Raw genomic sequence first — 15,491 nt, forward strand, 5'->3', positions numbered from 1 at the left:
CTTATCGATAAGGAGAGAAAAAGTTGCACGGCCAGCGACATCATACGCTTGTCACAGCTAATCTGTGCCATTGAAGAATACGACTCGGTTGTACCTGTAAACTACAGTCCAGCGATCGCAAATCATGTCTGACGAAACTCCCAAGCCGTCCGCCCTCGCCGCCAAGGTGGACAAGAAGCGCAAGCGCCAGGCCGAAGATTCCAAGCCGAACGACGCAAAGCCAACTGGTAGCACCAGCGAAGGCCCGAACAAGAAGCACAAGGGCGGCAAGAACTTCAATGACCGGAAGAACAAGGGCAAGGGTAAGGGAAAGAAGGACGACAAGGGCAAGTCGGGTGAGAAGCCCGCTAAGAAGGAGCCTGCCGATACCAAGGTGACGGAGACGAAGGGCGGCATCGATGAAGCGATTGGAAAGATGGACGGCCGGCTGTTGGCCGATCACTTCCTGCAGAAGGCCAAACGCCATAACAAGGAGCTGAGTGCGGTTGAACTCAATGATCTGTCTGTGCCGGGTAAGTTGAGCTTTTCTGGTATTGGAGATTGGAGTACTGATGGCAATAGATTCCGCCTTCCTGGATACGTCGTCGTTCGACCAGAGCCGATCTCTGGAGCAGCTTCCTGCGTTCCTGAAGGCATTCAGCCCGAATAAGGGGGCTGACCTTGCGAAGGCATCGGAGCAGAAGGGTACCCCGCACACTTTGGTTATTTCTGGTGCTGCGCTCAGAGCTGCCGACGTTGTTCGGTAAGTCATGGAGACTGACAAGAAATGATATGCGGTGCTAACATTTTCGAAGTGCTCTCCGTTCGTTCCAGACTAAAGAGGCTATTGTCGGAAAGTTGTTCGCTAAGCACATTAAGCTGGAGGAGGCCAAGCAGTTCCTGGAGCGCGCACGGTACGGTCCTCATTGCATAATTTATGACTATCGCTAATGATAAATAGCACGGGCATTGGAGCCGGTACCCCTGCTCGTATCTCGGACCTTATTGAAGCAGGTATGTTGAAGCCGAACTATGAATATTCGAAGCAGGTCTAATAATTACAGGCTCCCTGAAACTGGGTGAACTCGAGCGCATTGTCATCGACGGATCCTACGTGGACCAGAAGCAACGAGGCATATTCGACATGAAGGAAACGCACCTCCCGTTGTTGCAGCTTCTCACACGGCCAGAGTTCCGGGAGCGGTATGGCGCAGCAGAGAAGAAGGTTAAGATCTTGGTCTTTTAGGGGTGGAGTAATATAATATGGCGTTACAAACGGGCTGGCATCGTTTATTTGCTCATGTATAAACTTGGGAGTTGTTCATAGAAGACAAAAGTGATATTCACCGATGATTATTGACGCAGAAGACTTTGAAACCTAACAACCTCCAAGGTTGAAACAAAGTAATATAATAAGCTGGAGTCCCGGGGGTTTTTAGAGGAGAATAATCAATAAAAAAAATGACGAAAGATGGTGAGGATACTTTACATAGATCAAAGACAGCAGCTAAGCAATAGAAAGAAGGACCACATGTAGCGCTGTTATTACCGTGATACAAATGGTATCATACTTTCGCAAAGAGCTAGCATTATTATCAACAGAGGGAAGTATATCTTTATCTTTCTCTAAAGCCCCAGCATCTCAGTATCAGGAAGGTCCTGATTATTATTACTATTACCAACAATCTCAGCAGTCTCCTATGCAGGACATGTGCCGTTACCATTGCATACATTAAGTTTTCTGTACCACTATCAGATGGGATATTGAGGCAAGAGGTGTGTGTCGGTGGCCACCGAGTGTTTTAGATTGGCTGTTACTGCTTCATTCACACTATCTAGTTATCTTCAGCCTCACAATTACTATGAAGGACAGAAGCCGATCCTTCTGAATAAGTTATATTACTATTCATTAGCTTTCTCATGACAGTGGTGTATAATTTCGCTGCAACATGACTATTCCTAACACATATACCATACATTATATGAGCATATTGGGAGACTAATATGCTCATCTCACCTCCAGCACCAGTAGGACTACTCGATATACACTTCACGTTCACCAAATCTCAGTTTCCCGAGTATATCCCCGATATTTGGGCCTTCATATGTATAGTTGTAAGGCCGGATCGGAAAGTCACCCCTAGGAATTCCCACCATCCCTTTGTCGAGGGTGAACGAGTTCAATCTGGGCATATAGTCTTTCATGAGCGAAAGCAAGGCCTCCCAGCGCTCTGGACTGTTGCTCCAACAGTGGGAGAAGCCCACTGAGACCAGGTACTGGCCGTTGACTCTCAACAATCTGAGGACGTCCTCTAAATGGACTGCAACAGAATTAAGCACTAGATGTTTAAGTCGAGGGAAGGGACCGGCCTTGCTGAGAGGCAACAGGACATTCCCATCCTGTCTAGAATGTTCGAAAGCTTGGTAAATGAGGCGCTCCAGACACGGTGCCTTTTTAAGGATCTGACAGACAGCAGGTTCCACAGAGGCATAACAGGCTTTGTCGTAGAAGTCGACGATTGTCAAGGTGTGAAGGTTTGTCCAGCTGCGTATCATGTTGTGAGGCTCTATAATTGGAGGGAGGAATGGGTCTGTACCCCAGCGAAAGCGACATATATTTTCTGACGGGACGAAGAAGGTAAGCTGCTCCGGATTAATGTCAGCATCGGCAAGCATTTTGAGCAAGATGTTGATATATTCGCTCTCAGCCTGCAACTGGACTAATGATACGTCTAGGCTGATCCCAAAGCTGCGACAGTTTGTGAGAGAGTATTTGAGGTCGTTGATTAAGGTATGCATCTCTGGTAACTTCGAGCAAAGCTGCTTGAAATGGCTGTCGGCGTTGAATTGTTTACCAAGGCAGCTATTATGCCATGGATAGGCGACTTGCAAGGTTCGTGGGATTTGGCAGAGGTCAGGGTTCGAGGCATGTGTATGGATATACTGAATGTTCTTGCGAGATAAATCTGTATTAAGCCTCGGCAGAAGCGGCAGCATGAATTTGTAAAGGAGGGGGAATATTTTCCTCTCCACCTCTTTGGAGATCAGCCGAAGGGTTAGCCATTCTTTTTTCGTAAGATAGGTGACCACTTCCCACCAGAGCTCGGGCAGAAGCTTTTCGGCTGGGGCCTCTCCTTTTGCGTAAACAAAAGGTCCAGAATGTTCTCGTGCTGGCTGGAAACAGAAGTCCATGATTTAGTGTCACAAATGGCACGGTATTTTGGTGGATAGGGTTTGAGTTGTATGTATGTCGACGCTGGTGCAGATGTAGCAATAATGATAGTAGGAAAACACTAGAGCAGGCCAATTGTTGTATTTTATGCTCTGAGGGAAAGTTGTCGAAGAGGTTGTTAAGGATGTTGTGGCGTGCAGGTGAAACCTTCTGGACGGAAAATCACCTGGTCTTGTTACAGTGAATGATGCATCAGCCACTACTAGAGCTTAAATGCAGACAATTCTTTCTGGGATTATGTCAATCGGGAAAAACCCGGTCATCTCTTTGCGAGAACACATGCATACTATCAAGCACTCCAGCCTGTTAGGGCTTTGTTCTTATAACCAGCCGTGGACATGAATGTACTAGGAGCAAACTAACATTTGTTCAATGTCTTTCAGTTTTAACATTAACAGAGTATTGGAAGGCCTTTAATATAAGGAGTAGTTCAACATGCCGGCGAAGATTGACCTGCCGGGTTCGACAAAGAAAATCTCCAGCATGCCCTTATCCTAAAGACATACAGAATAAGGAAGTACAGCACAAGGAGACATCCATCTACTCCTGGTATGGGAAGGCGGAATCCTACTCCTTTTCTGTTTCGAAGAGTGCAGAATGGTAGAACGCATCAGTGTAGAATAAAGCATAAGTAAGACGCAGAAACGTTAGAATGCGTAAAGTTCAAATATTAGAGCTAAGCTGCCATAATTGGAGATATAGACAGCAAAGGACTCATGATCTCAGTCGCAAGTGATCTTATTAATTGTTGAGACAACTCCAACTGAGTCGTCCGTATCCCATCTAAACTGTTCGATACTCACTGTTTGAAGTATAAGTTCATCATATTAGTAGATTCATAGGAAATCCTTTTCTTAGCTGAACATACCCTTAGACTATCCCAACAGTAACTATCGGTACTGATGCCCTGATCGCGGCATCCTCTCGGCCTGCTTGTCTGAGGACAAAATCGAGCATGGCTAGATTGTTAGTGTATACCAGTTATAGATGCGGTATGATACTTACCCACATCTGCATGAAGTTATGAAGATCCGCATCTATAGAGAGGCGAAAGACGGTGAAAAGATCAGCTAGCTTCTCGCGGACCCCGTACACCATAAGTCTACTTATATTGTTATGGATAATCAGGTCGGGATTACGAGCAATAGCAAACTCGGTGTCGCTAATACATCAGTAAGTGTGTATTTCCTGATTCTACTCTCCTCTTATCTTCATGGCTCAAAATATATGACGAATGATAGCCATACTATGCTAATACACGCAGTACTTGCAACTGCTACCATGCGGCAGACAACGCGCATACATATCACGTCTAAATCATGACCATTTTGCCACTCAAAGGACCTCAAAGGGTAGAGACCGCCTGAAGTTCAGAGATGAAGAAGAAGGTCGATTATAGTACAAATCAGGATTTGTTAGCTTTCCGGTTTAAAAGCCCTCATCGTCCGAGGTCTCCGAGCTCTCTGTGTCAAGACATTGTAATGTCTAGCTTCATTATAATAGGGTTAAAGGGCTCTTTCCTGACGAAGTCCAACGCTTCGTTATGGCGAACCTTACTCCACACAGCAGTAGCAAGGACGAATTCGACTGAGACACCCTCGATATTGGTGTTTGTGGCATCCCGGCCATTCATCACCAGCTTATACAGTGGACTGAGACCTCGCATGTTCAGGTCGTGGTTGCTGATTCTCAACCCTGTTGGCTGCTATTGTATATATTGGTTGGCTACCTACCTCAGGAAGATAGTGAAGTAATATGGTTAAATGATCAGTCTGTATAGAGTAAAGGCAAGGCAACCCCTCCATATGGCCTTTAACTCTAGAAGCCATTCAGGCAGGGCATATCTAACCCAATGGGATGTACCATGACAGCGTCATACCTATATACCCCCTCCGGAACGACCATACCCGCATCTTCTAGGGCGTCACATCTCTATAATCTTAGTTGATATCAATATCTATCAATGACATAACAGTATGTTAACACAGGACCCCAGTACAGTACCAAACAGATACACTAAATCTTATAATATAGAAAACTTACTCTAGACCGTTCTAGTTTTGCCCGAGTGGGCCCCCCAAAATATGTGGACCACGTGAGAAAGTATATGGTGATGGTTTGAAAGATGGCCATGTTCACGGGCCATCAGCTCAGTCAGGCTCAAGCAGTCGCAGTGATGTCTGCAACTCCCCAGGCAGGTAGTAGGATATGACATATACTATGATACCACGCGAAGAGGTGCTTGTTCGCGGACTAGAGACAGATACAATCCCTATGTATGTCATCATCTTCATATCACGGAACGATGTGCCACGGTATACTCCAAATATATACCAAGGGCATATCTCCCTGTTGTGCATCGTATGCAAAGACACATATATCAGTCAAAGTTTGCGAGACTAGAGTCCAGCCATATAGTGAAATAATTGTCCATCATGATAAGAAACCGAGTCGAAGCATGCTCCAAAACCATACATGCCTGGCTGATAATACCAAAGATATGAAGCCATAGCTGCATTGATGATAGCCTTCTATTGTCATATACCTGCAACGAATAGGAATTCAATTCCCCCCAAGCCATCGCACATGGCGTTTGTACCATCATGCCATAAGCAGAACGAGGTACATAGAATAACCTACCGCCACGAAGCCTACATCCCTTGGTACGAGATGTTTTGGGCAATAGTTGTCTACATCTTCTTCTTTTCTTGGGCCAATTCTGGTGCATTCTGTATTTGTTCCGCGTCTTGGTAGGCATTGCTTAATGGCCTATATGTGCTACATCCGCACGAGTACATCATAGTCTGGTAGAAGCACCTTCATGGGGTAAGAGAACGTTTAGTGATATGGGTCTTTGATCCACTCACATATTTTGAGAGAGTATATCTTGTGAGAGTTTCAATTGTGCTGCTTATTCGACTATGGTATACTCGGTTTCACAAGACAGTGCAGTATGAATTGTATGCTTTTAGACAATGCAATTAGGTGCTGGTGAGATCCGTTTCCACCACTCTGTGTCTATATCCATCTATCCTGGGTTATCCAGTTGGAGATATAAATTAAGAGACAACCCACAATCTGGGATCGCTCTCTGTAAATCAGCTGCGATTGTTGCGGTACCTGACAAACCGCCCCGGGGAACACGATACTTGTAGCATTCACGAAAACTTCGTGTCTGTCTTTATTGTATTCTCGTAGAACCAATAGGAATGAACTATCAAGAGAAGATAATCAAGTTAGACGGGTTCGAATGGTATTTTCTCCACTGCCGAAGAGATATTTTTAGAATCGCATATTTTCATGACTATTGCATATCGAGTAGTTCGGTGGAATTGTAGTTGTTGCATCACTCTGGAGGATCTATCATCTAAGACAAGTATGTAGGGTTAGTGATTTAATACGGTTTCGAGGCAGTATTCTCATATTAGGTTTTGTTTGTAGATGAAGTATGAGATTAGCTTATTTTAGGCTTATTGCTAGTAAGTACATAGTAGATAAGTACTAGTAAATAGTTCCAGTAAGACAACCTGCTTCCTCGACTTAAGTAGTATAGAGATGATGTAGTAAGAAGGAAAAAAACCGAGGGCAGACAAGCCGAATACTACTTATATACCCCTTAGTCCAGTGAATCAAACAAGCAAAACAAACATGAATAGCAATAAACCAATCACTGAATAAACAAAAGCAGAACCCATCAAATGAATAGAACAATACAATACACCTATCAATCCTATCAACCATTAATAAGCGCCACCACCACCACCACCAACAAGTGAATAACAATCACCTTCAATACACATACCATCCCCTCTCTGCCTCAGGCACCAACTGGTACCTCCTCCCCCAACCAGGCACCAAACCCAAACCATCCCATCCCGTCCATCCCCACTCACCGCTCCGCACCTCCGCCCGGCAAAAAAAGGAAATTTCCAATGCCGCCGATCAATCTATCTTTCCTACATACTATTCCCTAACAATTCTTCATTAATTACCCTTTATCAATTTTTCAATAATATAATTCACAATGGGCGCAAGTGACAAGAAGCGCAAGCTCGCCGAGGAGGCTACCTCCCCCGAAGTGAAGAAGGCCAAGCGCGAAGATAAGAAGGAGAAGAAGGAAAAGAAGGAGAAGAAGAAGGAGCGCAAGGTGGAGGAGGAGGTTGTTGAGGAGGTTCCTGTTGTTGAGAAGGAGGAGGAGAAGAAGGAGAAGAAGAAGGACAAGAAGGAGAAGAAGGAAAAGAAGGAGAAGAAAGAGAAGAAAGAGAAGAAGGAAAAGAAGGAAAAGAAGTCCGAGCCCGAGCCCGAAGCCATGGACGTCGACGAGACACCCGCCGAGAAGGAGCCCGAGGCTGAGGCTGAGCCCGAGGTGACCAAGGAAGAGAAGAAGGAGAAGAAGGAAAAGAAGGAAAAGAAGGACAAGAAGGAGAAAAAGGACAAGAAGGACAAGAAATCCAAGAAGGAGAAGAAGCAGGAAGACACGAATACCGAGGCGCAGCCCACCAACGGAGAGACCGAAGAGCCTGCTGAGCAGGAAGGTCAGAACAAGAAGAATGCGCGGTTTATCTGCTTCGTCGGTATGTACCCAACACCCACTTCCCCAATGCATGAGCCATATACACCCAACGATATACTAATATGTGGGATCGTGTTAGGAAACCTCCCCTACTCCGCCGACAAAGAATCCCTGACCAAGCACTTCGAGAAGATCACGCCCGTTTCCGTCCGCGTAGCCACCCAAGTCGACAAGCCGACCAAGTGCCGCGGTTTCGGCTTCATCGAGTTCGACAACTACGACCGCATGAAGACCTGTCTGAAGCTGTACCATCACTCCATGTTCAACGATGGAAAGTACCCGCCGCGACGGATCAATGTTGAGTTGACGTGAGTATACCCATACCCATACCCATCATACCCACTACCATTCCCTACAGTAAACTGACATATGTGTAATATGTAGTGCCGGCGGCGGCGGCAACTCCAAGGACCGGAAAGAGAAGATCGAAGCCAAGAACAAGAAGCTTTTCGAGGAGAGACAGCGCAACGCCAAGGAAATCCAGAAGGAGAAGCAGCGGTTAGAGAAGGTCGAGGAGACGGGTGTGGATGACTATGCTCATATTCATCCTAGTCGGAGGCCCCGGATGGCTTAGACTGCTGCTATTGGTGTTGTCTTTTGAACACATTGGATTGATTAAAAAGTATCTTGGCTTTGCTTGTTTGCTTAAGAGATATCCTCTTCCGTTTCTCTTCCTGTTTCTGATGTGCATATTTTGGATGATGATGGTGAAGAAGTCAGGCACGGAATATAACATAGATCTGGATGATTACCCTACAACCGGAGATTTCATGTAGTAGCCAGGGACCAACTGTGGAAGTAAGATAAGATCTGCAATCCCAGAAACCCGTAAGTCACGTTCATTGAGTGGTATTGTATGGCATGTTACATCTTTATACTGCATTAAAGGGAGGCGAGGAGGGGGACAATGTGTGAGAGAGAGAGGCAAGGTTATCCTGAACCCGAAGAAAATAGAGAACAACATCAGGATCATGGCACCAAAAATGGACGAGGAACGGGGCACACAAGGCAAAAAGAGAAGAAGATCATCAAGATGGGGCCGGCACAGGCCCCGTAACCCAGACGCCGTATTAGTTGTTTATATTATTGGGAAGTCGAACATGTCCTTGGGGACAATCTACAAAATCACGCATTTCTTGTTCTTCGGCTTGGCCGCAGGCCGGGGATTGAGGACAGCGCTATGCGAATGTTAGTCCATCCGTTCCAGTAGCAAATAGCTTCGGTCGAACATACCGGATCGCCTCGTCGAATACACTCTTCAGGTTGCGCTGCGTCAGGGCCGAACATTCGAGGTACTTGTGTGCCCGGATTTCCTTGGCCACGGCCAGAGCTTGTTCGTAGGAGACGGGCTCCATCTTTCGCTGTCGGAGAGCATCTATGGTACCACGGTCGTCTCGCAGGTCGAGCTTGGTGCCGACCAGGATGATGGGGACGTTGGGGGCATGGTGTTCAATCTCCGGGAACCACTACATCCGCCAGGGTCAGTAAGCGGGTCTCCGATCGGCAGGGAAGGTGAAGGAAGCACCTTGGCTTTAACGTTGTCGAAGGACGGCGGGCTAACGATGGAGAAGCAGATCAGGAAGACGTCGGTTTGCGGGTAGGACAATGGGCGAAGACGGTCGTAATCTTCCTGTCCAGCAGTATCCCAGAGTCCCAAGCTAATCGGTCGGCCATCTACCATCACACTAGCGGTGTAGTTGTCAAATCTGGGAGGCATCCGGTCAACACACGAGGTTCGCAGACAGACGAGGAGTATTCAGGGACCAAAGGGGGGTACGGACACGGTAGGGATATATTCGCCGGGGAAAGCGTTGGTCGTGTACGAAATCAGGAGACATGTCTATTGATCGATTAGCAACAGCGATAACGAAATCGACCGATCTTGAAAACGAGAGGGGGGAGGGAGGAGGGGGAAGAGAGAGGTCGAGCTGGTTGAAAGGGGAGCGACGTACTTTTCCTACCGCACCATCACCCGTCACCACACACTGTACACCAGCGCTCCGTTAGCCGCAGTCTGACAGACGGACACGCAGGTGAATGATGCTGACCTTGAGGGATTGAGTAGCTGGACCAGTAGCCATGGTCACGTCGAATTGGGAGGAGGGATGGGAGAATAGCCCTCGATAATATATAGGTACAGTAGTAGCGACAAGGTCGAGGAGGGGACTGAAATTATCGCAGGGGAGCTAGCTTAAAGCGACGGGGGTGGTGGTTATGATCGAGTGTTTACTGAATAGTGGCTTGACGGGCGGAGAGACAAGAGGGACAACTCGAAAGCGGGTATCTGCGAAAGGGCAAGGCTAATGGTTGAACCGGTCAGGAGAATTCGCAACCCAGGCGGAGATAGACACGGATGAATATCGACACGAATGATAACCTCGAACCGTGCTGACGGAGCAGGAGGGAGTCAAGAAAAAATAATGTATAATGCGAGAATAAAGAGATAAAGAAAATAAAATGGGTAGACTGCACGCAGCACTGAATCAATCACACACACAGACAAGAGGGAAAGACAATGGGAAGGTGAATTTGGGGGAGGGGGGGAGAGAGGGAGAGGGAAGTTAAGGGAGGAGAGGAAGAAGGTGAGTTTAGTTGGGTAGTTTAGTTAGTGGAGTGGAGTGGATAAGGGAAGGGAGAGAGAAGAAGAGGAGGAAGACAGACAGACAGACAGACAGACAGACAGACAGACAGAGACAGAGAGAGGGTAGCAAGATTAAGAGGGAGGGGGGGCAAGAGTTGAATGGGAATGGATCAATCAGTTCCAGTTCGGCTTTTGGTGGAGAATAATCTCTTGGTTGGGGGGATGGATGAAAGGGAACAAGAAGAAGAAGAGCAACAGAAACAACGACAATGATGATGGTAGTTTAGTACTGACTGACTGGATAGCTCACCTTGCTGAAGAGATAGCCACTGGACAGGTATCACGGACTGTCACCAATCATGGGATTGAAGCCAAAGAAAGGGAAAATGGATGGGGTCGAGTCTGTCTTGGTCGGTCTCCCTTAGTTAGTGTTGCTGCTGCTGCTTAACTTACAATCTTTAGTTAGTTTAGTCCTGACTACTAGTAACTTAGTAGGAAGTAGTAGTAGAGAAGATGAGAGAGAGCAACTGATGGCTGGGAGAATCTTTGACCTGCCACCAATCAACCAAATCCCTCATTTCGTTTCTACTAACCAAATACTAACTACTTACTAGATATACTAATTATAATCATCACCAACCATTGATCTCGATCTTCCCCCCTCCATCCCAGCGAGAAAAAAACCAGAGAATAAATCTCCCAGGGAAGAAGGCAAAGAGGGTTGGGTGATCGACCGCTGGGAGCCAAGGGACGGCGCTTGCAGACCTGCTGGTTCAGGGGGAAAGAACCAACTATAGTAGATAACTCACTACTTACCAACCGCGCATTTCATGACTCTGGATCCCGGATCCAATCGTCTACTGTTTAACTCCCTAACCCACGGACCATATCCCCATCTCATCCCATCCCATCGCATCACCTTCTCTATCCCAACTAGTTAAACGTCTGACCGCCACCATCATCACCACCACTACCAACCAACCAACCGACCAACCCAAGCACAGACAGTAACTAACTAAAAGTACGGAGTACAGTAAGTAACAGTAGTAAAAAATTTCTAATATTAGAAATAGCCAAAAAATCCACCCCAGCCAGCCTAGATACACTACTCTACAGATGCATCCTAACTACCTAGTACTTACAGTAGTAGGATGAGCGCCCTTGTTCCCGGTCAGCCTTCCGATCGAATAGCAGTCCGTCCTAAAGGTCGCGCCTAATCTGGGCGGCATCTGCAATGCAAGCCTGGTTTTTCATCACCCGATTTGTCGCGTGGCATGAGGGTTTTATTTTATTATTTTATTTTTTGATCCCTGATCGTTATTTACAATGGAAGGAAGTACTACCACTACTACTGTATGGTACTTTGGGATTTGGTCTCGTGATAATGGTGGTGGTTGCTTATACTGTGGGTAGTACTTAGCTACTGTAAGTACTACCCTGGATCGGGTCGGGCCTATCCCGACAGTAGTACGGACTCAAACTCTCTAACTAACTAACTACTTCTTCACTACCATCATTGTTACATAGTGCCGATCTTTCAAAAGTCAAATTTTATGATCTGATATAATGTATGTTATAGTTAGGGTGGTATAACTCTGCAATGATGTTTTCTTTACTGTAGTCAACTACTTGTCTCTGTCGGCCTGTCAGGATTGTATGAAATTTGAGAAGATAAGAAGAAAGGCTACTATGGTGGGAATGTCCCCTCAAATTGTGACCTGTCTAGTAGTACTCACCGGGTGACACAGAACTACTACAGTAGTACTCCGATCCGTCATCTCTAATAGATACCATCCCGTCTAGCTAATTTCAAACGCTATCAATTCTCAATGGTATCTAGTGGGAACGTCATAAGCATGAACATATGTACAGAACAGCGTACAAGGTATCCACAGGAATCTATATGCCCCTCCTCCTTTTTCTTCTCCTTATCGTCCATCCTATCTCCATTTTTGTTTTTGTGAGTACACTGCTGTCAATTCGCATGAAACAGAAACTCCCACCGACGCCTGAGATGCAATGCGCGATCTGGTCTTACATGACCGGGGGCGCTACAAACGTGTCCGGAATCCCATCAAACACCCAGTTGAGCGAATCGAACACCTCCGAAAATCCGGCTTCGCTGATGAAGGCCCCTTGATCGAAGTTCGGGGGGTAGATCAACCCTGGGTCCGCCAGCGCCTCTTCCTGCTGCTGCCGGGTCATTGGACCGGCCGTCGCGGGAAGACTAGGGTTCGCCATGGTAGCTATCCCATGTTAGTGGATACGATTCTCATCGTGACTACTGATGGACATACCTTGCGGATCCTCAATGCTCTTCATGGGGCGGAATCGCTGCCGCCAACGCCAGACAGTATCATAGACATGACTCATGCTCATCCGGCAGCGCACTTTCAGCTGCAGGGCATCCTCTCCCGCCGGGCCCTCGGGGCTGCCCGCATTCCACATCTGCGCCAGAATGTCTGCCAGTCGCACTGGACGGTCGTGGTCCATGACACTAATTCTCCTAATGGCCGAGATGGCTCCATTGAACAACAACTTCCCATGTTCGAAGTCGATGTGGCGTCGGAAGTCACTCTTCAGCAGCTTCATGAGGGCAAATGCGGCGGAAACAATCATCTGCAGAATGTAATTGGTGGCGTGCCCGATAAGCTCGCCAGGTAAGGTTTCCAGGTCGAGCACACGACCGAGAAACGATGTGGTAGCGATGAACAACTTCGTCAGATCATCACTTCGTGCGCTAGAGCCTAGGAATACAAAGTATCGTAGATGCAGCTCAGCTGCTCGTAGATGGATCATATTAATGTCTGTAGAGCAAGTTAGTGTCCGCCAAAAAAAAAAAAAAAATCAAAGCACCCGGACAACTCACTGGAAATATCGCGGCCAAATTCAACCTCCATGTCCCGAAGCTCATTCTCCAGAAGCTGTACAATCAGCAGTTTCTCCGAGCTGATGAATTCCACCGGGTCAGGCTTGCTGCTGTATAGTGCTTTGGTTACACGGTCGCAGAATTTCTCAATGCGCAGTCGAGTCTTCAGGTCTTCAGAAGGCTGATAGTCTGCATCTCGAAGCGATGCAGGTTCAAGTGCCCAGTCGTAGATGGTGGACGGAGGTTGTCCGTATCCGGTGGCGACGCTATTACAGTTAGCAGACGCTAGCAATAAGGGTAAGTGGACTTACTTTTGAGCCACAATGTTACAAATGACCCACGTCTGCAGACGATCCTTGACGGCCTCGCCTTGGACCTCCATCCGGAAAGTGGTAAACTCCTCCGCCTGGACAGGACGGTGCAATCCAAGTTGCATGGAAATCTGCATCATCAGCCCGCTAAGCATAAAGGTAGCATCAGTCCTCTGACTGGTAGTAGGCAATGGCCAGGTGCATAGGAGACAAAGAGCCTTGACCACACGGTAGTCTTGGGGAACTCCGGTAATGGTAGACCAAAGCAGTCTGCTGAATGGCCCCGAGAGTGCGCTCAGGAGGCCCGGCTCTGAGGGCGCTCGTCGGCTAGCAACGCAGATAATAGACCAGGCCTGCAAAGGACAGCGGCGCAGATACTCATCCGGAGGCTTCTGCGGATTCAACAGGGGAAGGAACGGGTGATAGTACTTGAAGAACCTGGATGTCTGTAAGCTACAGTAGCATGAATAGGTAGAGCAGGTATATTACTGTTCAAAGAGTCGGGCAACCCTTGTCCTAGACAGTGAGACATCTTCCAGTCTCCATGGATTATCATCTTGGGAAAGAATAGACCCATCTCTGTGCATGGTCAAAGGGGTAGCCATAGGCTGAGGCTCCAACGGCGCCGACAGCGGCCGCGCTCTGCTCGTAACTGCCGCATCAGGAGGACAGAATACATCCTCGGAACACTGGGAGAGCTCGTCGCTGCCATTGGCTTCTACAGACTGCGACTGGTCACCAGTAGCAAGCCGCCGCCGGAGCTCTGCGATCTCCCGTTCCATCTCAGCATTACGCCTGCATATATGACTGGTCAGGAACAATGAGGTCCAATAGGGAGAGGGGATCAAAGAGGAGAAGCTACCTCCGTTTCGAGATGCGTTTAAAAGTGGGCTCAACTTTGCATTCTATCTGAAGCCGGCGGCAGCGCGAACAAGCGTCCGCCGGAGTCTGCACAATATCGCATCGAAGCTGTGAAATCGACCAGGTCCATGTTCAGCCAGTCGTATAGATGAGATAAGATGGGGCGAGTGGAGGAAGGAAGCTAAGCATCGATAGTGATATGCATAGATCCTCTCATCCGAGACACATGGGAGAAAGTATGCCGACAGGCCGGAGATCGAGATTAGCTTACCTTTTGCTGTTTACACTCATTACAGGCCTTTCTACAGCCACCCCTCCGCTTGCCCGTGATGGCGGGGATCTTCTCCATGCCGCAAGAGTCTAAATTTTTGGAGGCGAAGTCGAAGCCAGTCACCGGCCGGGGCAGCCTCGGGGTGCTCCGAAGGTCGCTAGAGGAGGCCGGGGGAGTTATCAGATTGGCATGCGTCGCCAACCCAGTCGGTGCGAGGACACCCCGGAACTCCAGATCCATCAGTATAAATCAAGAAACATCCGACGGTCTTGGAACCGCGGGACCCGTTAACACATGCAAAATGATGAGCGCAATCAGATAGGAACCAGCGTGCAGGTGCCGGAAATCGGCAGAAAACTTTGGGTGGGTTTTGGTGGGTGACGGAGGAAATCTCTCGCGAATCTCGGCGGTTGATGGCAGCTGAGTCAGCTGGGTGGGCTGCCTGGATTTGCAGTCACCAATTAACCAGTAAGTATAAAGATAGTAACTAGATGACGGAATGACTTAGCATCTTTCAATCCAGCAATCAGTCTACAATACAAAGTAAATTGATGGTAATCTTATCTCAAGTACCCATGGTACATTCCATGATCCACTCTGGATACGCAAATTATATGAAGTATTAGAACAGATCATTGGTATCTGACATTCCAGACATATGACGTAGGTGCATATTAATTCTGCATAAAATATTTGAAGCCATCTGATTTCAAAAAAATACAATACTGAGATATTATTCATCAGAATTTTGATGGCAATGATGATGTAAGTGACATAATCAATCAATCAAGGAAGTAGTAACTAGGGAGTAGAT

At 47.4% G+C, this 15,491-nt stretch overlaps 6 protein-coding genes across 6 annotated transcripts; 2 read left to right on the forward strand and 4 right to left on the reverse strand.

The window, feature by feature from the left end:
• Positions 1-28: 28 nt before the first annotated feature.
• Positions 29-1,343, forward strand: BO88DRAFT_407940 (uncharacterized protein). The gene is made up of 5 exons (XM_025707576.1): positions 29-512; positions 562-742; positions 795-893; positions 941-993; positions 1,044-1,343. Exons 1-5 carry the CDS (start codon positions 125-127, stop codon positions 1,223-1,225), a joined length of 903 nt encoding a protein of 300 aa, XP_025559104.1. The 5' UTR covers positions 29-124; the 3' UTR covers positions 1,226-1,343.
• Positions 1,344-1,910: 567 nt separating this feature from the next.
• On the reverse strand, positions 1,911-3,324 carry BO88DRAFT_407941 (uncharacterized protein). The gene has a single exon (XM_025707577.1). It carries the CDS (start codon positions 3,169-3,171, stop codon positions 2,014-2,016), a length of 1,158 nt encoding a protein of 385 aa, XP_025559105.1. The 5' UTR covers positions 3,172-3,324; the 3' UTR covers positions 1,911-2,013.
• A 686-nt stretch (positions 3,325-4,010) lies between these two features.
• Positions 4,011-5,344, reverse strand: BO88DRAFT_418818 (uncharacterized protein; the record flags this gene model as incomplete). Its single annotated transcript, XM_025708366.1, has 9 exons — positions 4,011-4,013; positions 4,080-4,148; positions 4,217-4,373; positions 4,459-4,462; positions 4,515-4,574; positions 4,769-4,913; positions 4,945-5,029; positions 5,091-5,143; positions 5,255-5,344. The coding sequence occupies 9 exons, from the start codon at positions 5,342-5,344 to the stop codon at positions 4,011-4,013; spliced, it is 666 nt and encodes a 221-aa protein (XP_025559106.1).
• Positions 5,345-7,117: 1,773 nt separating this feature from the next.
• On the forward strand, positions 7,118-8,654 carry BO88DRAFT_407942 (RNA-binding protein). The gene is made up of 3 exons (XM_025707578.1): positions 7,118-7,785; positions 7,864-8,092; positions 8,169-8,654. The coding sequence occupies exons 1-3, from the start codon at positions 7,236-7,238 to the stop codon at positions 8,356-8,358; spliced, it is 969 nt and encodes a 322-aa protein (XP_025559107.1). The 5' UTR covers positions 7,118-7,235; the 3' UTR covers positions 8,359-8,654.
• Positions 8,655-8,730: 76 nt separating this feature from the next.
• racA (putative Rho GTPase Rac) lies at positions 8,731-10,047 on the reverse strand. The gene is made up of 6 exons (XM_025701504.1): positions 9,833-10,047; positions 9,737-9,769; positions 9,566-9,624; positions 9,310-9,490; positions 9,018-9,250; positions 8,731-8,962 (listed from the first exon to the last, which is right to left on the reverse strand). Exons 1-6 carry the CDS (start codon positions 9,863-9,865, stop codon positions 8,902-8,904), a joined length of 600 nt encoding a protein of 199 aa, XP_025559108.1. The 5' UTR covers positions 9,866-10,047; the 3' UTR covers positions 8,731-8,901.
• A 2,352-nt stretch (positions 10,048-12,399) lies between these two features.
• Positions 12,400-14,917, reverse strand: BO88DRAFT_349336 (transcription factor domain-containing protein; the record flags this gene model as incomplete). The annotated part of the gene is made up of 7 exons (XM_025703447.1): positions 12,400-12,611; positions 12,663-13,172; positions 13,235-13,500; positions 13,546-13,983; positions 14,035-14,340; positions 14,408-14,493; positions 14,678-14,917. The coding sequence occupies 7 exons, from the start codon at positions 14,915-14,917 to the stop codon at positions 12,400-12,402; spliced, it is 2,058 nt and encodes a 685-aa protein (XP_025559109.1).
• Positions 14,918-15,491: the final 574 nt, after the last annotated feature.

Source organism: Aspergillus vadensis, assembly GCF_003184925.1.
Source record: "Aspergillus vadensis CBS 113365 unplaced genomic scaffold BO88scaffold_26, whole genome shotgun sequence".
Classification (NCBI taxonomy): domain Eukaryota; kingdom Fungi; phylum Ascomycota; class Eurotiomycetes; order Eurotiales; family Aspergillaceae; genus Aspergillus; species Aspergillus vadensis.

Bases quoted from the DNA above. Each gene is read 5' to 3' on its own strand.
- BO88DRAFT_407940 (XM_025707576.1), top strand. From the start codon at position 125: ATGTCTGACGAAACTCCCAAGCCGTCCGCCCTCGCCGCCAAGGTGGAC. The intron at 894-940 runs GTACGGTCCTCA...AATGATAAATAG, and splicing joins CAGTTCCTGGAGCGCGCACG to CACGGGCATTGGAGCCGGTA. The intron at 994-1,043 runs GTATGTTGAAGC...TAATAATTACAG, and splicing joins CTCGGACCTTATTGAAGCAG to GCTCCCTGAAACTGGGTGAA.
- BO88DRAFT_407942 (XM_025707578.1), top strand. From the start codon at position 7,236: ATGGGCGCAAGTGACAAGAAGCGCAAGCTCGCCGAGGAGGCTACCTCC. The intron at 7,786-7,863 runs GTATGTACCCAA...GGATCGTGTTAG, and splicing joins GCGGTTTATCTGCTTCGTCG to GAAACCTCCCCTACTCCGCC. The intron at 8,093-8,168 runs GTGAGTATACCC...TGTAATATGTAG, and splicing joins CGGATCAATGTTGAGTTGAC to TGCCGGCGGCGGCGGCAACT.
- racA (XM_025701504.1), bottom strand. From the start codon at position 9,865: ATGGCTACTGGTCCAGCTACTCAATCCCTCAAG. The intron at 9,251-9,309 runs GTGCTTCCTTCA...TGGCGGATGTAG, and splicing joins TCGACAACGTTAAAGCCAAG to TGGTTCCCGGAGATTGAACA. The intron at 8,963-9,017 runs GTATGTTCGACC...ACATTCGCATAG, and splicing joins GTATTCGACGAGGCGATCCG to CGCTGTCCTCAATCCCCGGC.
- BO88DRAFT_407941 (XM_025707577.1), bottom strand. From the start codon at position 3,171: ATGGACTTCTGTTTCCAGCCAGCACGAGAACATTCTGGACCTTTTGTT.